The sequence below is a fragment of the Homalodisca vitripennis genome, unplaced genomic scaffold (genome assembly GCF_021130785.1).
Source record: "Homalodisca vitripennis isolate AUS2020 unplaced genomic scaffold, UT_GWSS_2.1 ScUCBcl_3233;HRSCAF=8630, whole genome shotgun sequence".
NCBI classification, from domain to species: domain Eukaryota; kingdom Metazoa; phylum Arthropoda; class Insecta; order Hemiptera; family Cicadellidae; genus Homalodisca; species Homalodisca vitripennis.
The window spans coordinates 20,395-45,581 of NW_025779350.1; the positions used below are offsets into that span (position 1 = coordinate 20,395).

The window sequence follows — 25,187 nt, forward strand, 5'->3', positions numbered from 1 at the left end:
GGGAAAAACATGTGTTTACTATTGCAAGCTGTTGTGCCATATTTTGAAGCATAAATACTTATAAAAATCAATTATTATGTCTATGTATAACAGTCTATATGAGTTTTCGTGGGATAGTTTAAACTCAGATCCCGGTATTTTAAATTATAAAAGTCAAATTTGCCCCATTTGTTAAAGTATCAAAAAATTGCAATATAACTGTACTATTGGGCCATTTCGTGAATGGGTTTTTTAAGGGAGCCTAATTTGTTATTGTCCAACAGGGAAAAATTAGATATGAACATTTCCAACCATTAGGGGTTTTTAAAATGGCAATGGTGGCGTGAAGGGGTGGTGGATTTGGAGGGGCGGACCAAATTAAGGTCTTGCTTGATGGGCTCGGATTATCATGGGTGCTTTGCCCCAAATGTTTTCTCAGTCTTTATTTAAATAACGACCATTGTAAGAATTATCTTGAGGAAGAAAGTTTTCCCATAATAAATTGTGTCTTGATTTAATGAGCTCTGTTTGATGCTGACAGCGGCGAGCTATATGCAAAAGACTTTACACGTAACTTTGTTATCAAGGGAGACTGCCTGTTGCCTCAGACAATTACCTTTTGGAGTAGAGACACTTTTCGTCTTATTATGGAAATGGATTCCCAAAATTGTTTTAAGTCAAATTTCCGCCAACCTCAGGCTGAAAGCTTCATATCAGCAACTTGACACAGCAATAATTTTTAAATTTTCTACAGTCCCTTTAGAGAAACTTGGGCAAAAAAATAAATTATTCAAATCCGTTAAACTTAGTGAGTCAGTATTCTCATCCCAAGATTAAATTCATAGTTCGTTTAGTGAAGGAGCTTTGAGATAACTGAATTAGCGAGAAAAGGCACACGCTACTGCAGCAATGACTGCAGCACGAACAAATCTTCTGATTTACACTCCGCTCTTTAAATTACCATTTGATTTTAAATACGGACTAAAATTCACATCTATTTCTTAGTACAAGTGACGAAACTAACCTCAACATGTTTAAAACATACTGTCATAGTCTTATATATATTTTCTTGTAGAGTCGTTAGCTATGCTTAATAATAGAGTTACCAATTGACACAGGTATAATTTAAACAATTTTATAATTTGGTGACAATTATAAGGGGCACTGTCGGTACTGCAATTTAAACTTATTTCTTTTTAGGAAACTTAACAAACTGCTGAAGAGACTTCATGACATTTTAAAACCGATTGTTGCTTTAGTGTGATACAGAACAGATCAGAAATTGCAATGAGAAAAGTAGCATTTATATTTAATATATAACCACAAAATAAAATACTACAAAACACAATCAATCCAAACACAACTATCAAACTACGCTCCCCACTTAAATAACATACATAACAACTCCCCATCAACAACTATAATACCACTGAACTCCTAGTAATTCTCAACATAATATAACCATAATAAATATCATTCATTCCTACATTGTTATCATACCAACACCCACAAACTTTCCCCTTAATAACACAACCTACCAATATATTATATAAATATATATATAATATTAATATTTCATATATATATATATATATATTATATAATAAAGATCCACAAGAAGCTACTGGTCAACAGAACCAAATACAGACCTCTCTTCCAATACATTATAAACCCACTATTCCATACCGTACCAATCCCACACCTTATAATATCAACAAACCCTTACAAAACATGATATTCAAGTATCACGACACACACAAACATTTATTTTACAACGTCTTCCGCCACTAACCAAAATGTTGAGTACCCAAAGTATTGGGATTATGGATTCAGCTGGTTGACTATAATAAAATGCGGTGTAAGGTGCTTGACTTATAGGACCTAGGTACTGAGTGCCGTAGTATTATAACGCTGCCAGGAACAGACATATTATTACCCCGTATATTCATAAGTCAGTAAATGTATTTTCTATAAATCGAATAATAATGAATATGGAAATGTCATGTATTTGGTATCATTTCGTACTCAGATATAATTATCAGAATAATTAATAACCCAAATTACCAAAACAAATTTTTAAGATAAACCCTATTATTTATTACCTCAAGTCCTTTTAAAAATGTGTAAGTATTTACTAAACGTTTGACAGACCTCCAAAACGTATTATTTTGAGTTATAAATGGAATTATGAACATTGGGGAATAGTCACGTTGGTTGCAATATAATTTTACTTCCCGATGAAAGGAAAATATTGTTCAGTAATGTGATCATGAGTTATCTGCACACACTCCAATAATTATGAAATGGGGAACTTGCCACCTGAGTGAGTTAAGGCTGTCACAAAACAGCCTCCATAAGCATAGGAGATCAGGGATCCTCTTCCAGCAAATTAAGATTAAGACCTCACAACATATGCTCTTGCTATGATCCCTCCCCCCCAACCACTCATTCCTATTATAGTTTTTTGTTAGTCTTTAACAATTCCAAGGTGTGGTGCTGGATCCCCCTGACCCTCCCCTTATATATACGCTTCTGATCGGTGTCAGTTTTGGATTCATTCAAAAGGCCATAGTCAGAAGCGTATGTGTTGACAAGACAAAGAACCCTTGAGTGTGACACAGCATTTACATAGGTATCCACAATGCATCTGAATATGAAGGCAGCTGGGAAAATGTGATAGAGATTCGATGGAGTGATTACAGAAGTACGCTAGATGGTTATAAACCAGGTTGACCCAACGAACTATTCACAATAAATCTTGCACAACTGTATCTTTCTATACCTGATTATACTGATTATCCTTACAGCACTTAATAACTTTAGCAAACTTCCATGCTGGTGGGGACAGCAGGAGAACTTTATTTCGTGAAAGAATACATAACGAAGTGAGACGACGCAACCGGATTTATTTTGCTTTATTCGCTGACTAAAATGAATATTTCGTAGCAATCTAGAAAAAATTGGGTACATCAATGCAGTTCATATTACCTATAAAATGAAATATTATTGTTAACAATAGTGAAAAATAGTACATTTTGTGGAGGAAAGGCGAGTTTTATTCTTACGTTCCCTAAGTTTTGTTTAGGTTTGACTTGTATATTCCACTAGTAGGACCCAGGATTTTCATAGTGTAGTTTTTTCTATTAAGTCATTAAAGCTGTTAATAGATTAATATAGCTAGTGGACTTAATATCCAGATTTTCTGGATGAGATATTCACCCTTTTCCATACGACCAATGTCCAATTAATAATATACTTAAAACAAAAATATATATAGTGAAATCGTGATTTGTGTTTATTTAAATTGTACTGAATAGAATACATAATGTTTTTATTTAAGTAACATAAAATTTGGGAATTATACTTTTAAACCCAATATGTTTACTGATCTATTTGACAATAAAATATGACTTTGAAGGGTATTAACGGTACGTCCTCCTTAAGGCATTTAAAATCCCTTGTAAATTCCTCTAATAGATCATTCTTCCAATAAAAGTTGCCTTATGTACCACTACAAACTTATAAGCAATTGTATAAGTAGTGGAAGTTATTCCAGATTTTTTTCGAAATTGTTTAAAGGGTTAGAACAATTGAAGATTTCTTGTAAATCGTTTTTAAGTCGTTTTAAAGATTGGGATGTAATTTGGTTTATTTTTGACGTTATTTTGTTAAATAGTAATACTCTTTAACCTGCGTCCAGTGAATTCGGAATGAGTTGTGGACATCTTCTTGTGGTAAATAATCCATGGAAACTGACAAATCTACCATAGCATAGTTCTCCACTCACTCGCGCACACAAGACGAACTGTCAGATAGTCGGCAGAGACTACTCAACATTTACATTTTTACCTTATCAGTGTTATCTGTCACCATCCCGATAGGTGTCACAACACTGCCTTGTACTTTAGCCTTATCTCTTCTCTATATAAGTATTAGGTGTTGGCTCCTTTACTCATTATCGCGTTTATTGGCGTTTATGATTGAAGGTTCGCCAGCCTATATAACATTTTACAAAAATTCGTAAAAATTAATTTGTGTACAGTCTGTTTCCCAAGTTTTAGTACAATACATACAACAAAGGGGTCATACAGGGGATAAGAGATACAGCAAAGATTAAAGCGGAACGACGCAGTTGTGCGGAATACAAAACATACTTAGTTCTATGTCCAAGTTGATTACTGGTTGAGTCATTAGTGGGTGCGCCCAAAAAGAGTGTTTTGGTCAAACATTATACCATTTGGTCACAGCTCTATTATGTTGAAATCTATTGAAAAACGTTTTTTACTAATGAAATTTTTTCTTAGTTTTCTTTAATTATTATAATGAATAAGAATTTTCAAAACCATCAAGCTAGGACGTGGTCATGTTCGGCACTCCCAAATTTTTTGTATGTAAAATGCAAACCCCAAATTTTATCAAAAATTATCTTTTCCACTGACTTTCCGAAAAACATATACATTACATACGTATTCTCGCTGGTCTTCATCACTAATCAATCAACCCCTGTTTGTGTATAAGGTTATGGGAACGGGAAACCCCATTAGTAAACTATTGGACTAGTTGGTAAAACCTGGGACCTGTATATGTCAGTGCACACAATGGTTGGAAAATCGGTTGTTTAGTTTGACATATAGCAAGTATCAGTTAAGCACATCAGTCTTAAAACATTTATTGTAACTGCCGGTTTTTTTTTCTTTAATTTGCCCCAAAAGTGCTCGGTTCGTTTCCTAATTTTTTCATTATTTATTTATTCTAGTTTTATTGGGTCACGTTCTATTACTCATTGAACCTACTAACGTGTTTAATCTTTGCTGTACTCTCTAAATCGTTTCAAAACTTGCTTCCGTCAGTACTCCATATAGTTTAGATACAATGACATTCAGTATATTACAAATAGTATAGTATATATATATCTTATATATATATATATATAATATTAGTGACCGTTGAAATTTACTTTCCTATAATACAACACATCATTGTAATCAGGCAGCCTAATTAATCTATCCAACCAAAATTAGTTCTACAGAACGGTAATCTTTATATAATTTATATTGAACAATGTTTTACGTCTAGAATAACATGAATGGGAGTGAAAAGAACTAACTTAAAACTCCCTACTGACCCACCTTTGTCTGCTACTCTGTCAGCTATTGTGTTGCGTCTGAGTTGAAACTTACGTTCTTCTTTTTACCATTTTCTCTAAAAAACAGAGGAATATTTTAAAAAAATAGGCGAAAACTAACTTACTTTAGTTGGTTAGTATATTGATTTTCAAAAGAGGTTCAAAAGGTAATGATTATCGTCAGAGCTAGGATCAGGGGGAGGGAATGACATGGTGATAGGAGAGAGCAGCAAGAGGATTTTCTACCTGATCTTTTTAGTTTGTTCCACCAAGTACTTCATAACAACTTTTTCCGATAATAGCAAAATTCTGCTTTGAAATTTCAACTTAGTAATACAATTTTATTTCAATTCTATTTTGTAATGATGTTATCTACATGCATATAATTTCTACTATAAAACAGGGAAATGGCGAAATAGAAGTTCGTGTCCTAGCTTGTATGCCAAGATCGTTATGTAACTTTTAGCAATACTGGAATCCTTCAAATAAGCTAAGGTTGATAGAACCAAACATAATACAGTTAATAAGTTGTTGTCTTTTGAACAAAAATTGACTTGTGCACTACTCAATACGCACCTTCTAATGTCCAAGAGAGAATACTTCTTGAAAAAAAAGGAACACATTCTCTACAAAGCAATTTTTAGATGATATCTCTTCACAACCAGAATGTTGACTACAGATTCAGAAGACCCAGCTCGTTCTGACAGAGTCATACATCCAATGCTGCACTGAGCGGAATTTAGAAACTAAAAATTGACGTTCATAACATCCGGATTGAATCAACCCTTTCCCACCATAGCTACTCAGGTGTAACGTACTGGAACAGGTCGTAATAGAAAACTTTGTATGGCCCTTATTTTTATCTTGGAGTTAATGGGTGATGTTTTAATAATACAGATATTTTAATACGCATCCCAATGTATACGCATCCCAAGGCATATGCATCCCAAGGCATATGCATCCCAAGGCATACTCATCCCAAGGGCATATAATATCCCAAGGAATACGCATCCTAAGGCATATGCATCCCAATAACTTTTTGATATTTTTATTGGATATTCAGAAAGGAACATGTAAATCATGTTTTAACTTTATGGTTACAATATTAAAAAAAATAAATTTGCAAAACATTTAAAAAGCATTGTATGAATATTTTTCATATGTTTAAAATGAGCCATCCTGCCATGATTCTATAATTTAAAAAAGGGCATCCAAAGTTTAATATTGTTTTGCAAGGTAACAATCCAAGGTCTTTTGATTACAAGTTGGCTCTTAAAAGTGTATGTTACATTGCACACAAGAGGTGCCGTGGCACAGAAAAGAGTGGCGTTAGAAGGCCTGAATTCAGTCTATGGCCCAAAATGGTGGGTTCGATGTTTTCGGGGCTTAGATAGTTTTCTGTTTATTGAAGTTGGGTCAAGTGATTACCAGTGGAGTTCATCCCACCAGGGATGGAAAGACAGAAAATTTATTATTGTGCCTTATGTGGATAAGGGATACAAAATACATATAGGTTCAACCACATCTTCCAATTTGTGAGATTAAATTACACTATTTGTGAAGTTGAGGAAAACCATTTTATGTTTTCATGAGTCACGAATGGCTTACCTATATCGGAAAATTATTTCGGGGGGCTAACACACTGAGCTGTTTAGTAGATGTAAGACATTCCTCCAAAAAATAGGGGTTCGGGGATCACTCCCCGGGAAAATGTTCAGCTTTAAGACCTCATAATTGATTTTGCACTATGAAACAAATATTTAAATGTAGTATTTTGTTTGTCTTTCCACACTTTGTGGAGGGGGGGCTGGAGCCTCTTAATTCGTGAAATGTTAGACTAATGTTGCTTTAGGTTTAAAAATAACTTGATTGAAGAGGCGCTCAACACAGCGGGGGGCGAAATATCTCAAGAGTAGGCTACTTGATTATGGGAGTGCTACTGACACGGTGTGGGAAGAGAAATGTGTGGAAGCACCAACATTTGACAGATTTTAAAAGTAAAGTGGATCCACACTGAGCAAATGTTTCAAACTTTGAAGGCTATGATTGTTGTCTGTTGAAACATTATGACGCACAGTTAGAGTAATTATGGGCGGGGGGGGTTATAGACAGACAGAACCCTCTCTCCACCCCAAAAAAATCGGGCTAATAAAACAAAAGTATTTGATAATGGCAGGTCTCATCTTTTTTGCGATAGAGCAATGAATGTTTAATTTCACTATCTAATTTGTTTCACTTGTAATGATCAAAATAATCAACAACCTACAGTATACAATAAATAGATCATAGTGACAGCCTGCCCTCTACTTATCACATCTCTTTTATATGTGGACGAGGCGAGATCCTGAATCAACAACTACAGTATAGTTTACCACAACAAACAGATCCTAGTGACCGACCTGCCCTCTACATGTTACACCTGTATTATAATATGAGAGATGAGATCCTGACCTCAACGGTCTAAATTATAGTGAACTACAATAAAAAGATCAGAGTGACGACAGCCCTCTATTAATAATTCTGTATTGTACGTGAGAAGACGCCGAGATCCTGAAATCAACAAAAGACAGTATAATACAATAAACAGATCAGAGTGACCGGCCAGCCTCTACTTAATACATCTGTATTGTACGTGAGAAGAAGACGAGATAGAAATCAACAAAAGACAGTATACTACAATAAACAGATCAGAGTGACCGGCCAGGCCTCTACTTAATACATCTGTATTCACACTGAGAAGAAGACGAGATCCTGAAATCAACAAAAGACAGTATACTACAATAACTAGATCAGCATGACGGCCCAGCCCACTACTTAATACACCTGTATTATACTTGGATGAAGACGAGATCCTGACCTGAACAAATGGACAGTATAGTGAACTACAATGAACAGATCACTGAGACCGGTACCTTTACATATTACACTTGTATTATAAATGAGAAAAGGACTCGAGATCCTGAAACTCAACAAATTACAGTATAGTGAACTACAATAAACAGATCCTATTGTCGGCCTGCCCTCTACTTTTTACACTCTTTTTTATCGTGAGAAGAGACGAGATCCTGAAATCAACAAATTACAGTATATTGAACTACTCAAAACAGATCATAGTGATCGGTTTCCGTCTACCTTATTACACCTTTTTATGTGTGAGAAGAAGAGACTTCGAAAATAACAACCTACAGTATAGTGAACTAAACCAAAAGTCCCTGCTCACCAAAACCTTCTTCAAGTTTCATACTTGTACGAGTTCGCCATAATTTTAGTTCATTCATGAACCTAAAAAAAATCAAACAGCAAAGAAAATCTAGTACATAAACGATCAAATCAACGCATCTCTCATCGCAGCTGTTCACTCTGAAGATTCAGAGATTACCGATTCTAGCAGAAATACTAAAAGACGACGCACTTAACTACATAATTTTTTGGAATTATAATGTTCGCAGCACTAATGTATATATTTCTCTCGATAATAACTGTCCCAACCTTCTTCCACTGCTATCAGGCTCGGCAGAAATTTACAAAATCAATCATCAGAATCTGTTACTACTACATACAGCTGGAAAACATCGTACTGAATTGTCTGAGTAGTACCGGAAAAACGTTACATATGTTGATGATTCAAGGCGCTGACTCTTAATCTATGTCATCATGAAATCATCAAAGTCCAAAACAGAAGTCAACCGACAGCCAGTCAACGACCAGTGAAGTGTACCAAAAGAAAAGAGAAGAGAGAGAGAGAGAGATTAACGACCTGTTAATTCAGAATAAAACTCATTTTAACTTTGCTTGAACTTTAGAGTAAGCCAAGTCCCAAGTTTCTAATCTCTTTAATCTTTCCTTAAAGAGTCAAAATTAAGACAGTCGATTATATCCATGGGTTGTCCGTTAAAGAGGTTGCCACACACAGACGGACAAATAGACAGACAGACCACGACACCGATTTTAAAAAGGAAAAAGAACTAGATATACAGACATAAGCGAGATGTTGACATCATATGTATACAGACCCAAAATTAAGACGGTCTATTATTTCCAAGGAAAATAGGTTTTACACTGAGGTGTTTTTGAAAATAATTGAATTATATTTACAAAAATAACAAACTTATTTTATTGTTATAAAATACTTTCACATATCACACAGCATGAACATAGCGCATGTCAATATATTAATAGGTAATCTCAGTCGTAATTAAAAGTACGGCACCGTATTTATTTATCTCGTAGAGTAAACAAACGTAATGTTAGGCTAGACTAAGCCTAGTTTCATTAATTGCACAAGCGATTATATTCTGTACAGCCTTTCCTCTTGATTTGATTCAATATTTTCATACACCGGAAAGTCAGTTGTGTTGGTTGATTTCATACTCTTAATTTCACGGTTAATAGACGTCAATTCATTCATGATCATTTCCAATCTTTTTCTTATCTCATCGTCGAAGGGAGGAACCTCTTGAGACGATTCATGCTGCTGCTTCACTGAAGGAGGGACCAGAGGTAAAGTCCCGCAGAAGAGATGCCGTCGGAGCTATCTTCGCAGTCGTCGTCGTCTCCGTTCTTCTTCCTGTTGATGATGCTGTTTGATGACCGCGCCTGCCGCAGCTGCTGTGAGAGGGTATCACGAGTATTCCTGAGCGGCTTTCCGGGCTCGAGGACGAGAGCCTGGGCTCCACAGCTCGGCAACGCTTCACGGCCTCGGTCACCTTCTGCGGACAGCAGGAAAACAGCGAGCGGTTATAGACGAACATCTCCAGCATGCTGAGGAAGTCTATCTGCTTGGCGAGTCTCTGGGCGCGGCCTTGCTTTCTCCAGCGTAGCGATGTCACTGACTGCCAACCCCACCCAGCAGGTTCACCAGCACGATCGCCACCAACACCATGAACGACAGGAAGATGGAGCGGCTCACGATGGAGGTTGGCGTTTTACCCCGCTTATGCCCTCGTACAGCGACCCGTAGTCGAACTCCAGCGTCATCACCATCACCCTTCACCAGCGCCTCCCACCATTTCTCGAAACGGTGCCTTGGCTTCGAAGTGGATCATGAAGGCGAAGGTGAACCCCAGGATGACGAACGTGAACGTGGCCCAAACCTTTTGGGAAAATATTCCAACATAAGAATGTTTCAGCATAATACTTGTTAAACATCTATACCAAATGTAATATCTCTCTAGGAATAATTCGATAAAATCATTATTTGGAATCGCTGAAGAGTAAGTGATTCTCACGGGGGAACTCTAAAAATATGGTGAACTTCATGGTACGTGGGTATGCTTCAATTTTAACAACTACTTGTGTGTTATATCTTGAAAATATATTAACAATAATATTTGTAAAACGACATTATTACAGATCTTTATAGACATTATGTTCCACATGTTTAAATTACTGTAATACTACTGAAGAAATCAGTTAAATTAAAATACCTTGTAACTTGATATTCTTCTGCATTAGTTCTTTGGCAAATGTGTTTTTTATTTAACCCTCACCCGAACAACATTCTTGGCGACGGCGAAGAACATGAGGATGTAGAATCCCATAGCTGAAGGCCACCGCGACATCAGGAACAACAATTCGAGCCAGGACATTCAGGACAGCGACCGCCGTGACACGGTGGACGAGCCAAGGAGCAGGATGACGTCCTATCACCACCAACCGCGTAGCCAAGATGAACGTCACCCACTTGACCCAGGACTCTAGAGTCCTTGATGTAGTACCTCTGCATTCTGGCCGCTTGAAGCAGCTCCTGCAAATTAATTTCTTATGTGTACAATGTGTTGTTATTGTGGGTTACACGTTTGACAATCATTATTAGTTTTGTATTTTTGATAGTCTAGGCGATCTTTAGGTAATCTAAACCCACAATAAAAGATTCAAGTAGGGATAAAATACATACTTTGACATTCTGTAATAAAAGGGTATTCTCTCCAGGTAAGGATTTAAATATTGCCTGGAATAAGGTGGAAAAATCAGTAGGATGTGTTTTGTCAATCTAAACCAAGGTGGAAAAATATTGTAATAAACTGGGAAGAACCACAAAAGCGACCATGGAGTGTTGGAAGTATCTAATATTTTTCTTACTAAAATACAGTTGGACGAGGATTGTAATATCAGTATTTCTTACATTCTACTTCACCATTCATGTGTTTTTAAATTTCAAAAAATTTGTAAAGAAATAGTTAATATATGAAGACAGCAGCTTAAAAATTGGCTATTGGCTATGTTCCACATCACAGAACAGTTATTGTATTAAGACATATGAGGTAATATGTAACTTCCACCACAACACACTAGTAACAGATCACTGAAGGACCTAACAATTCCAACTTAAGGGACTTGAAAAACATCGTAAAACAAAAAATTTGTGTTAGAAAAGAGGTTACTTCAGGTTTGGTGTACAAACACGTAGAACGAGCTTCATATGTGATATAGGTTATTGTTGCGAAGGCTCCATTTAGCCTCTAGGAACCTTCACCATGTTTGGAAACACCTAGCATTTAGAGGCCTCCTGTCACCACCTCTAAACTCCAAATCTTTTAAATGATGATTCTGTCCTCTGGAATTGCCAGGCCTCGGGAGCCTCCTTACTGTAGAAACCTTCAAGATTTTATGCCATCTGGCCAATAGTTTTATCTGGCCTAAGGCTTTTCATGGTTTCTTACTTCGCGCAACATTTCTCAAAAAAGATACAGCCTAATCCCTACAACATAAAACTCCACACCTGTATTACACTTGCTTCTATTTTATTTCGTTCACAACTTACCTGCAGAGTGATTAGAGTGAGAGATATGCAAAGTGTGCAGCGACATGTCGTTACGCAAGTGTCCACTGCCAGAGATTGAACTTTTAAAAACGTAGTAGAACATGGACATGGTGGTGAGTGAAATGGTAAACACGATGTAGAGAAGCATCATCAGAAAGAAGAAGATCCGCAGTTTCTTCCACTTGAGGTACAGGAAGGTCTCTACCAACGGGTGCAGCAGAAGCTTCTCCTGGACAACTGACTTCCCGCAGTTGAGCAGAGAGTCGAGCACTCGGAGTTGTTTCCGGTGAGGGCCCAGAGGCTGGAGAATGTCATAGTTCACCTTGGCGATTACACTTGGGGTTGTTCAGAGGGTACTCGTTAACCTCGATACAAGCGTCAAAGATTCTCTCTAGAAACGAAAGAGGACGAAGAATACTGTACACGATGATGTCTAAAGCGGTATTCTTGTATCCACCGCGGAGTCCGATATGGTAGCGGCCAAGTTGGCACCCTTCAGGAGCATTAACCTCACGCAATCCTTTCTTCCCGAACCTTGCAGCCACGTGCAACGGGTACCAGCCGTCCGCGTTCTTGAAACACAGCGTGTTCTTGTCGTGCTCCAGGATACTCTTCACTACTCCAATGTTGCCCCTGACTGCAGCCAAGTGCAGCGCCGTGGACCCATAGTACGGAGTGACTGTTGTCACAGAGTAGATATCGCAGCCCGCAGCCAGCAGCCTGGCCACACAGTCTTCGTGGCCGTTGAGGGCCGCAAGGTTGCAGCGCCGTCGTCCCGCCCTTGCCCTCCTTGCTCCGGACGTTCCGCAGATCGGAGATCCGCCGGTCCCCCAGCAGCATCCCCAGGATGTTCACCATAACCTAGCTCCGCGGCCAGGTGCAGCAGCGTCACATCCCCAGGGAGACTTGTCGAGATATCCGCTTCCCGCGACAACAGCAGCTTCACACACAAGGCAACTGTCACCTGTCCGCAGATACAGCACACACAGCGGGGTCTCGTGCAAGTTGTTGCGGGAGTCAATGATCTGAACAGTGAATTCAAAACTAAAATCTAATGGCGTTTTAGCACCCAATATAACTTTATGTATAATTCTTAGGTAAATTTATTATAATGGGAGCAATAATGTTCCAGCATTTTACTGCACGAAAAATTGAACTTCGCAAATAAAATAATTCATGTTAGGAAATCATTTTGAAAGATTATTCGTATATAGAACTACAAAAAGATGGAAAAATAATTGTATGACTTTAAAAAAACCCAAAACTCTCTTAATCTATATTCTCGAATATGTCATGAGTTTTTATAGTTCTCTATTCTAATGTAGCCTGTTAATTCATTCTGGAAACAAATTACTGAGTTGTAAGAGATTCGTTTTAAGTATAAAATTAACGTATTGCGATTGAAATTATTATAGGCATTGTAAGACATAATCATACATAAGTTTTGGAATTTTTAGAAGGTTACCTCTAGAGTCTCGGGTATCGTCAGGAGTTCCTCGAGCAGTTGTGACTCGGATTTCTTAGCGGCCAAGTGCAGAACGGTTTTGACTGTCGTTGGAGGTAAACCTTGACATCTGCTCCAGCTTCCAGCAACAAGCTGACTCCAGCAAACCACTCATCCGCCACAGCTAGGTGAAGAGGAGTTCGACCGAACCTATCCCGAGCGTCCACGACTTGTACGGATGGTTTCTTCTCTAGTAAGACCCTAAGAGACTCCAGGAGCCGGTTAACACACCGCCAGATGTAAAGGAGTGAGGCCTGCATTGTTCCACGTCAGCTGACAAGCGCCGTTGTCCAGGAGATACTCGATCAGCTGCAGATCCTGACATTCAACCGCAGTGTGCAAGCAAGTCATAGGCATCGTTACTTGATTCTGGATACCACCCTTGCTTCACGATCACTTTGGACTTCGGCATTTTGGCTCCTCTATTGATTAGTTCATTTACCACTCTTTGCGCTAAGCTTGGAACTTTTCCTATCCGGAGAGCTCGGAGTGATCACTATAGTAGGGTCTTTCGGCCGGAAGTCATTAGGGAGAGTGATGGAAGAAGGAGAAGGATCCGGGAAAGAACATCATCCTGTTGCTCGGCTCAGAGGGTTGGTCCCGGTGCTGGTGTCGGGGCTATCGGGAACTCCGAACCTCATGCGCATCGGCTTAACTGAAGGCATCCTGGAGATTCTCTGCTTCATGTTCTCTATCCTTGTAGAGAGGTCGTGGTCAGGGAGAGTAGGGCATCAGCCGTGCCATCCACGTCCCCGGAATGTGGAGGTGGCAATTCACCCACGACGTCCAGAGGAGTGATCCCTCGCTCGTCTGGCAGATCCACCTTGGCACCACGCCGAATCAACTCCGACACACACTCCAGGTGTAGTCTCTGGGCAGCAATGTGGAGCGGAGTGGCTCCTCTCGTGAGCTCTGGTATCTAGAGAGCACAACAGTTTTGAACAATTTTAGTAAAAATATTTGTTGTTTACCAACTGGTCTAATCGGAATTGCGAAAAATTCTACTCACCATTTGAGCTACAGAGTCATGGTTTGTGGCTCCAGGAGTCAAGATTGTGTCTGTCCGAGGACTCTGCGGTATGAGTATCGTCAGCCACATGGCTATCGACGAGGGTAGAGTCCGAGTCCAGGATGAGCTGCAGTAGAAGCACGTTGCCCTGGGCGGCGGCAAGGTGCACGGCTTGGCGGCCAGCGCGGTCCCGTCGTCGGACAGAGACGCCCCACGACACAGAAGAAGATGCACGATCTCCGGAAGACCACAGGCGACCGCGAGCTGAAGTGCTGTCGTACGTGTTCGCCGACATGTCGCGTTCGATGATGCTCCAAACTCGAGTTTTCTAAAGGAAGAAAGAGCGTATCAGTAAATGGACTGTAGTAAAGAGCCCTGAAAATTTTCAAGGTATAAAAGAAGTCCAATGCATCAGTAATCCAATCGATACCAAAATATATCTGAAGACATTGCAGCAAGCTTATCTAGGGTTTTCAATGGAAAGTGTCTGAGAAATTGATATACACTTAATAGGATATACAACCCGAGGATCTTGTAGTTTAGGAGGATAATGCAATCGTGCTAACCTACAGCCCATAACAATGTTCTAAATATAGCTATGCCTTATTAACAACTAACATCCTTATTACAAAACCCATTATTAAAAAATTTTTATGGATTTGATGATGCCTCTGTAAGATTTCTTTGCATCTTATTTAAGTAGAAGATCTCAAATCACCAAAATTGGGAATGATTCCTCTAACATACTGCACAGGTCTGGTGGAGTTCCACAGGGCAGCTGCCTCGGTCCTATTTTGTTTTCCATCTATACGTCTGATCTTGCCGACACGATAAGGTTTTGTTCCCTGCACTCATATGCTGACGATTGCCAGCTATTGCTTCCTTACCCATACTCAGAAGCAAAAACGGCACTAACAAAAATTAACAATGATTTTTTCAAAGGTGCTAATGTGGTCGGAAAGCAATGGGTTGGAGTTAAACCCAGATAAATGTACAATTTTAAATCTGAGATTTAATAATGCCGGCCAATCTCTTTCCGGTGACGTCATGTTGAACAACTCGCCCCTGTCTCTCAGTGAAACTGTTAAGATTCTGGGTGTGTTAAAATAGACTCACAACTAGAGTTTACAAGTCATGTAAAATATATATATCAGAAGGTCATTTGTAGATTGAGGATTGTTTGCAGGCTGAGGTCGTTCCTGCCGGTGTTCAGCTAAGCTCCAGATTGTCAAGTCATTGATTATTACCTTTAATATATTATGCTCTTCCTGCATTTGGAAATAGTTTGACCAAAGAAAAATTAATTATTAATTTTAACAAAGTTAGAAAACAGAGCCATAAGATTTGTGTATGGTTTTGAGGAAATATGACCATATCAGTTCTTATCGTAAATTGGCTCAAATTCCATCAATACAAGACACTTGCAAAATTCAAACTGTCTCTTGTCCACAAGGTAACTGACAACCAGTAGGCCAACATATCTAAAAAGTAAATTAGTTGCCCGGTCAATAATCAGGGAGCGTAAGACGAGACAGGATGCCCTGCTGGCGGTGCCGCGCGTGCGCCTTGAAAGAGGGAAAAAGGGCTTTTCTCACTTCGGTCCCCAGCGGTACAACGGCCTGCCCGCCTGAAATGAAATATTTAAGTATGAGGGCGTTTAAAGACAAATTTAAAAAAATGTTAGCTTAAGGAATATTGTGAAGTTATTTTTTATTGTTTGGTTGTATATTGTATTGTTTAGTTTATACATGACCTGAGTTATTTTGTAAAACAACATCAATGTTGAAAATCGCTCATGAATAAAGGCCTTTTTATTTATTTATTTATTACTCACTATGCTTTCCTACCCTCATAAAAAAGTATATAGTCATTGTCACTGACCAACTTCAATGCTCAAGCCCTATTAGTACATAGTATTCCCAGCTAGCATTTTACAGAATGTGAAGAAATTTTATTGAACAATTCAGAGAATGTTATAATGTTACTAAATATTTTTAATTACGCATCTTCAGCTCTTTCCGGAAAGTCACTCTGCGAGTCACTAGCATTGACTGCTATGGTGGTGGTCAGGGTTTCAGTCCTTACACAGACCACAACACCAGTCCGTAAGTGAGATGTGGATAAATCAAGCCCTAATAAGCCGTATTCAGGACCTGAGTAGGCTAGTATTTGGCTATGGACCTGAAAACATGAGTGTCTGAGGCTGATATGGAGCAGATGTGGTCTAAATGAGCGCTCCATGACAAGGTTCGATCTAAGTGAATTCCTAGAAATGGTGTAGAGTAAACTTCATCTATTATGGTATCCTCTAACCATTTTTGTTGGGCCACATTTGAAGTCTACCGAGCGCAAAGAAAAATTAAGAACATTGAATTTCAAAGAATTTGCCGATTAAGACTGTGCAAATGTGGAACGCAGTCGTTGGTGCTAGTAAAGACGTTTTCGTTTCAAAACCGAATTGAAATATCGTTGAAGCAAAGAGTCGTATCATCTGCGTATTGTAACCATTGCACCATGCGTCAGCGATGGTTTTAGGTCACTGACATACAGCAGGAAGAGATTGGGACTGAGAATAGATCCTTGAGGGACTCCATAGCTCCTATTCGGGGTTGTTGAAATGTGATTTGAAATTTGGATCACTTGAGTTCTTTCACTAAGAAATGAAGTAAGCCACAAGAGAGGCGCACCTCGAATGCCAAGGGATTCCAATCTGTCAAACAATGTGACGTGGTCAACTCAATCAAAAGCTTAGGATAAGTCAAGAAACAGACCTACGATGCGATTTCAATCTTCCAGCTCTCGTCGATTTTCCCCTTTCTAAATCCAAACTGGGCGTTAGAGAGCTGGTTTGTATTTGTTTAGAAATTATATTTGTACTAAAAATAGTTTTTCAAATATTTTGCTTAAAAACTGGCAAAATGGAAAAAAGGACTGTAGTTATTAATTAGTGTTGGGTCGTCTTTATTAAATCGGAACTACGACATTCGTGTTTTGAGGTCCTTAGCCAAGTACTACTGCCCTACCCAGGTCCTGAAGATGGCTTATTATGGCTTGATTTATCCACACCTCACTACGGACTGGTGTTGTGGGGTGTTTTGCGGCCAACGCACCTGTTCATAAGAGTGTTTTAAATTGCAAAAAAATACGTGCAACTGCAGAGTTTGAAGCTCAGAGAGTCGTGCAGGCTATTTTACAAATGTGTAACTGTTGACTCTGCCAAGCCTATATATAATGGAAACATTATTATATAGTATGTCTAAGTGTGCATTGGCCAATGGCCGAAACATACACTCGTACCAGACTAAAGGCAGCGAGACCTACCGGACTGTGAGACACAGAACGGTGGTTCATGAACAAAGCCCTCGCAGGCTGGAGATCATTTGATCAACAGATTGCCAAATGATTACAAAATGCTCCGACGCTCAAGGCCTCATTTGAAACTCTGTATAGTGTCCTTCGCATTTTATAATGTGGGTGAACTTTTGGCAATAAACTAACAGAATATGTACTAATCCCGGATTGAAGTGGGACTCATTGGCGATGAATGAACGGAAATGAAGAACACGTTTGTCTGTGTGAGAGAATTGTGGTATTGAAGTACAGAGTTTAGTTTAAATTACTGTAATACGACGTTTGCTACACAACTGCTTTGTCGCTGCAATAAACATGACTATGGCTATGCCTACTTTATTTTTAAAAATACCATAAAACCCACTTCCCCTTGTCCAACTATAGAGCTTAACTAAGATAATTCAGCCAGTGTACAGTTGTACTAAATTTACATTATAAACGTGTTAGGAGTAAACTTTCCTTAATATAAAAATGTTGGCATCTCTCATATTATTGAAATCGTTTGTACGCAACGTTACGTGACTGTATATATTTAAGTTTTACCCCAACCCCCCCCCCCCTCCAATATTGTGTGTTTTCTGTGGCTCAGTTTCGATCTTTATCTAACAGAACAGTCATTTCTGTTTGAAGGCTGTTTCTTGTTTTCTTTCTTAAATAGGAAGGAGATTATACATTATTTGAGTGCAGGATCTGGACCCTTTACATAAAAAATGAAATGGTACATATGGCACTCACTGTGGTCTGGGATTCTTTGCTTATATGTTTGGAAGAAGCACACCAGTCTGCATATTTTCGTCAATACATTAGTTTTTTCTCGCAAGGTTAAAAGAAATACATAAAACTAGTGTTGACACAGTCAACAATAATATTTAAATATATGTAAGGTGGCTAAAATAACTAGTTCAAATAACAAAATATAAAACTTGACCCTAATTTCCTGACGCCAACATTACTTTTTTATACCAAAAACTAGTATTAGAGATGAATATTTTTCGTAACTTACTGCTACATCTTTAGAATGATTTTTTTCTCAGAGGTAAATTTATAACATGAGCAAATTGTACTATGCATAGTTAAACTAGTTGTCATCACTATTTTCTCGTACACCTTAAAATAACTTTAGATTTTAAAAATTTCTAATAATAAATACTATAGCATTCAAACATTTCCCCTGTAACATTTTAAAGAACATTTAAAAGTGCAAAGTTGGTTGCAATAGAGTCTTGTCTTTATTTTTATGCAAAATAGTTGGTATTACTATACCATTCTGCAATGTTTTCCATTTTAGGACCACTTTTCAATCTAAAATATTATCTAAGTAGGTACAGGAGTTATTTTTCTAATATACATTGATTTGAATTGGAAACAGGATTTTTGAGATACTTTAACACTGAAATGATTTTCAGTTATGTTAATTACCTGATTTTAACTGCATATTATTTATAGTGTTATAAATTTACCTATGTGAATAAATTTTAAAAATTTATTTTTTTAGTTCAATTGTGGGAAATACTTATCTAGAATAGCTCCTCATTGATTTTCATAAAAGCTGAAATTTGAAGCTAAATGATATTAATATTTAATTATTATATCAACTAAATATTTAAAATAATTACATTTACTTAATTTTAGAGTAATATAACGCGTTTTGGATAGGCATTACATCTGACTCTAGAATATAATTACCAGAAAGTAGTGTCATGGAATACTACAGATCTGTATTTTACAGCAATTTAGCTCATAGAAGTAGTGGTTCTTGAAAGAGTGAGACTGTTGACTAACTTCTGTCTGATATAAATTAAATATACTTGGACTCCTGAATAAAATAATGTTTACTAATTTTAGTTCATAACGATTCCTTTCGTCTCCGGTATCCACAAAATATTTTAAATATATTACAACTATTGATAAGACGTTATCAGTTTCCAGTCTAGTATCAAATTACACTTCTGAGGTAACCAGTTGTCACAGATAGAGAGCGTGACCTTGAAAGTAGCAACAGCTGTGGATAGCGGGGAGTTCAGGCAAAACTGGTTTTTGTAATGTTTCCTGCCCTCTCCGAGTCATGTGGCGCGACTGTACTTTCCTCGTAGATATGGCAGACCATATGGAAATGCAGCAATTTTGGCATTTATTACTTTGGCAATCTTTCCTCTCCAAAACTTACCGACAGTACAGTAGGTTCGTTGAGAGTACAATGAAATTCTTAAATATAAACATAGATCAAGTCATACATTATGTCAATTTCTTAGAAAAACAAACATGCAAAGAATTTAAACGATTCCCAAAAATAGTGCTTGTTTATTGGAAGCTTGCTGCTTAAAAAGGTTACATATTTAGTGAACCCCGGTTTAACTTGTAATTAGTATTATAAATTAATTGTTCTAATCTCATTATTTATATTTAATTTGGCATTAAAAACAGAAAGATGCGTTAAGCCCATAAACTAAACGCCCTGATTGAATTTCTTTCAATATACAATCTTCACAGCAAACTGCAAATTTCGGATTTGTTTTTTAATTTACTAAAATTATTAAAACGTTAGTATCTGGTTACGCTGTTACAGAAATAGGTAAAATTGCACAATACACGAGCTTAGTCCAGGAGAAAGTTTGGCCCTAAGGGCAAAATTGAGCAATCAAGTACATTGCACTACAAAATTTAGATTTTATTACTGCAGATGTATTGTTATTTTGAATTTTGTTACGTTATTATCACAAACACTAATATCTAACAAGTCAAACATTTTCCGTTCAGATCCCAACAGTAATTATGCGCAGATCATGAGCGAACTGGCTCACTGATCCAGTTCACGGAATGATCTGAGATCCATGTGATGAAATGAACCGGGTCATTAGGTGAGTCAGGAATCATCGCGTCGCGACCCGTGAGCTGAGAGTCGCCAGCCAGTTTAAGATTCATTAGTTTCTCGTAGTTTCTTTATGATCTGAGTGATCTACTAGACATAGTAGAAAACTGTTTAAAATCTGAATTTATTATGGACGACAGTTACACCTCGTTGAAAACCATTGTATTTTACTTACTTTGAACCATTACAATTTATTGTACTGTACAGCTGATACTAACGATGTTTTTTTTATCAATTGCATTTCATGGTGCACAGGACGAAAAACAATGAAATTTTTTTTACATTATATTTTCAAAATAAAAGTAAAATTTATTATTGTAACTAATATAATTGATTGAATCAAGATAAAATAATGTACTAAATAAATTGTTTATTTTTAATTAGTTTATTCGATGATCTGATCGAGCAGACGGAGTGAATGACGTCAGTGATCTAAATGATCTGAAGACCCGGTTCATTTTGGTGAACTGACCTTAATGAGCCGAATCATTCCAAAGACCCGATCATTACCCACCAGTATGTTACTTGTTCATCAGCGTGACTACAGAACGTCACCGCTCGGGATCACGTGCACGTGACCTAAGCTCTAGCAATCAGGCCGAGAGCACAAGCTCATCCACAGAATAGTAAATTCAATACATTGTAACACTGCCGACTCTTCTAGTTTGTTACGTATGTTGCAGTTATAGGTCATCGCCTTGACCACACTACACCATATACAGTCTAATGTCGCCATGTTGATATCGTAATGTAGGGTACTAAGCAAGGTTAGAGCAAATGTCACAAATTCCCTGCGTGTTTTGTAACACTTCGGACATAACGTTTTACTTTTATTAAAACATGTAATAAATTTTTGCCCTAATTCTTTTAAACGTCAGCAAGTGATTTAACACTATTCAAACTAACCTAAATTCCAAACTTACGTTTATCTCAAATAGTTTGTGGTAAACAAAAAAAACCACCCATAGTTTTATTGGTCTCTGGATTGTTTAAAACCGAACCTCACGGCAATCCATTGATTTTGGTAAAACGCTGTACTCCAATATTTCCGCTACTGTAATTGTGTCGTAGTGACCTAAATTTTTCTCATAAAGGCCACAACGGACATTTTAATATTTGTCTTCTGTTTATAATTAATATGTCAGATGTATGTCACATATTGTAATGTGCGGCCTGACTTTTCATTCCATTTCAACCATTAACAGGGAATTGTTAGTTTCAAATGTTCATATGGACCATCTTCAGGCGGCCCAACTTAAATTCAAAATTTTGAATAAGTCAAAGTAAACGAACGGTCTATTGAACTTAATATAGTCCACATTGACTTTTTTGTCCTGCAAGCGTTCAACATTACCAAGGGATCTGAAATTTTCTAATAGCTCTGTACAAAACAAATCATAAAAACTAAAACACTCCACGTTCTAAAAATCAAATAACAACAACAGAAAACCGTAACGTTACGTTTGCCTTCAAACAATCCATCCCCTCCTTATGAATATAAATTGGTAATTTTTGCACCCCCAAAGTCAAACTCTAGACACGCCACTGCACCTAATGAAACGTGTATTTTCCACCGAGACTGAAAAAGTTTGTTATGACGAATGAAAAAAATAACTATAAAATATTTTTATCTCAACTCACAATCTTATCGCAGCTTTCACTAATAGCAGAAATTATTTTGGCAACTGCGTTGTTTTGTTTGTGGAAGAGGCAGGTAGTTAACGTTTCACTGAATGGCGCGGCTATTTTTGGACTTCGCCAAACGGAACTTGGCTGAACTAAATAGTGGTTTGGTTGATTCAAGATAAGCATTATTGTTTGACTTCGTAGAAAGTAATATTGAGTGTCTTTCTTATTACTGTACTTACAGTTTGGTCAACTGGCCATCATTATAACTACGCATAAGATACTGGAAAAACTAACCAATGTATTAAAATATTTAAAAGTGTTTTATTTTATTTTCTGCCTTGAAAAGAGATAAATAAATTAATGTAATTTTTACCGATATCTACAATTAGTGCACCTTGTTTTTGGATCAGATGTAAGTCAGCGGGGTAATCGGTGTCGGTTGGGTTTATTTTCCCGTTAAAACCCTTTAAAATAAATTTTTGAGGAAAAGCAAGAAAAACTGTTGTTCATTTGAAGATGAATTGGTACCTTTAACCTTAATAGAAAAACAGTTGAAGATGAGAGTATCTGTTTCTTACAATGCGTATATGGAAAGATAATTGAAGGAAATAACATATTATTTTATATATATAATCGTGTACATTTCTTACGGAAATTTGTATTACAAAAATGTTAAATGCAAGTAAAAATGTAATTGAATGAAACATATTCCGTTAAAAGCATTTTTTATGTTGTATTCAAAATGTTGTATTATATTTAATTAAAAAAGTAATTTACTTAAATAAATATTATTGAACATGTCCTGAAACCATAATTCATACTCATAGGCCTACTGTAAAAGTTTAATATTATCTTCAGTGTGTTTTACTAGTCATTGACTTTGAAAATGTCCCTAAACCCAACTTTAATATCCTATAATATTTCCTCGTGAAGTGATCCAAGCATTTGTCTTTAGATAAACTTTAAAGGGGTGTGTCTCTAAAGTTTAGAAAAATTAACGTAACGAAATCAAATTGCACGATTGATTGCAACATTGTGATATAGGACATGTATTAATAGACACAATAGTTGAAATAAACAATAGAATACAAAGCAATGCAGTAAATTAGGTTAGAATAAACAAAAGAGAATTTTACTAACACTAGCTTTTGTCACGTTCTGTTGAAAGGTTTCAGTTTGTTATTTAAGAAGTATACAACAGGAAACCAACTGTCAGAAAGCTTTTCTCATATCGGACCGTCTCGGCCTTGTAAGTAACGTCCCAGCAAGACAACGATAACGATATCAAGTTGGCAGTGGCATGATTCTTCGCTCAGCTGTTTGACTCACCTGTAATTACCATACAAGTTACTCGTAGCAATTAGCATTAAAACTCATAAGAGGTTTTTATATATTCACGGGTTTAAACCAAGCTCAACATGAAACAAACGTTAATTGAGGAAAGTCGATGTATTGCTTTGCTTGAAAAGGGAGTTTTAAGCACTACAATTTGTCTTATGGATACTAACTTCAAGCTAATCATAGTCATTTCAGAGCTGTAAAAGGCAATGGATTCCCAGGCTGGAAGTTCCATATGCCAGGAACACCCAGTGGTCAGAGGTCTTGCAAAGGTAATGACTTTCTAGAGGCTGGAGGCTTCCAGAGTTCAATAAATCCAGATCTAGAGACCGAGAATTCCCAAAGGCGGAAAGAGTCTAGATACTTTGATCTGCAAGAGGCCGAGAAAATTCTTTGTTGCCTTACAGTTTTTGTAATTGAAATAAACGCTCATGGGACGAAGGGTAGTGGGAATATCCCGTTTGTTCAATACTCTTACATTTCTATAAGTTAAGAGAACAATGATGAGTGGCAGATTAAATACATTTCATTCTTTTGCAAGCATTAAAATATAAAATTGCATATTAATTCTAGGAGTGGGATTGTTCTAAACCGATTTTTGCTGTCTTTGTATAGTAATAGAAATAATAAACTTTAAACCAAATTTTGCCTTATTTTTCGTTTTTAAATATGTTATTTTAAATATACGTTTTCTACGTAACTAAATGCTGTTTAAAATTATAAGCAATTATGTACAATTCTGTATAATTAAACATTTTAATACACATACTTTTATCCTTTTGTTGGAAAACTATTAATAATACTTGAAATTACTAAAAAAAGTTTATTTGCGTATAGGGGATAATTAATTTAATTATCTAGCAAAACTCTACGAATAATAAGAGAACGAAGTTTTATATGATTTAGCATTGTTCTTATGGAGTGAAAATCAAGATGGCTGCCCTTACATTGCTTTCAAGTTCGCGTTTTAAAAATGTGTAGAACCTGTCATTAGATAGAGGTCTTTCCATCTTATACCATTTCAGACATGGTATAGGTGGTATAACTCTTATTATGACTGGTGTTTAATGCCTCTTCATCAGTTCCATCAGTATACTTAACAAGTTAATTTCAGCAAACTTGGCCGCACTATTGCGGCACAGTCAAGTTGAAGTCCGTGACCATTACTAGCCACGTTTTAGGCCCAAAGAAACACGGTTGAGAATAATGATATGACCTTTTCACACTACGTACATAAAAGGTAAGAGAATGAAGTAACATGTTTTTTTTTATGAAAAATTCAATTTTCATAGTAAATGTGTTAAATTATTTTTTTTTTTACTACATTTGTTTTAAAATACAACTTCCTTAAGTCATAAACACATTTTTTAAACGTCATTTTCATTCTTGAAATGCACCTAATTTCTCGTATAATGATTTAAAGAACTTCTTGTTCAACTTTTTATGTCACGGGGGAAGTTTTTTTTACAGAATTATGAATTTTAAACTAATAATAGTTTTGCAACCAACAATATATTCCACGACTATAATAGCCGGCCAACTAGCTACCAAAAGCCACATGAGATAGTTATTTGGTCGGTTAAGTCGACGAACTGTAAAGCACGTCTATGACAGAACTGC

General features: G+C 37.0%; 1 protein-coding gene and 1 pseudogene across 1 annotated transcript; both read right to left on the reverse strand.

Annotated features, from left to right (window-relative positions):
* Window positions 1–13,745, reverse strand: part of LOC124372441 — a 29,293-nt pseudogene extending 15,548 nt beyond the window's left edge.
* A 317-nt stretch (window positions 13,746–14,062) lies between these two features.
* LOC124372442 lies at window positions 14,063–14,470 on the reverse strand. Its single transcript, XM_046830843.1, has 2 exons — window positions 14,381–14,470; window positions 14,063–14,290 (listed from the first exon to the last, which is right to left on the reverse strand). The coding sequence occupies exons 1-2, from the start codon at window positions 14,468–14,470 to the stop codon at window positions 14,063–14,065; spliced, it is 318 nt and encodes a 105-aa protein (XP_046686799.1).
* Between the last annotated feature and the right edge of the window lie 10,717 nt (window positions 14,471–25,187).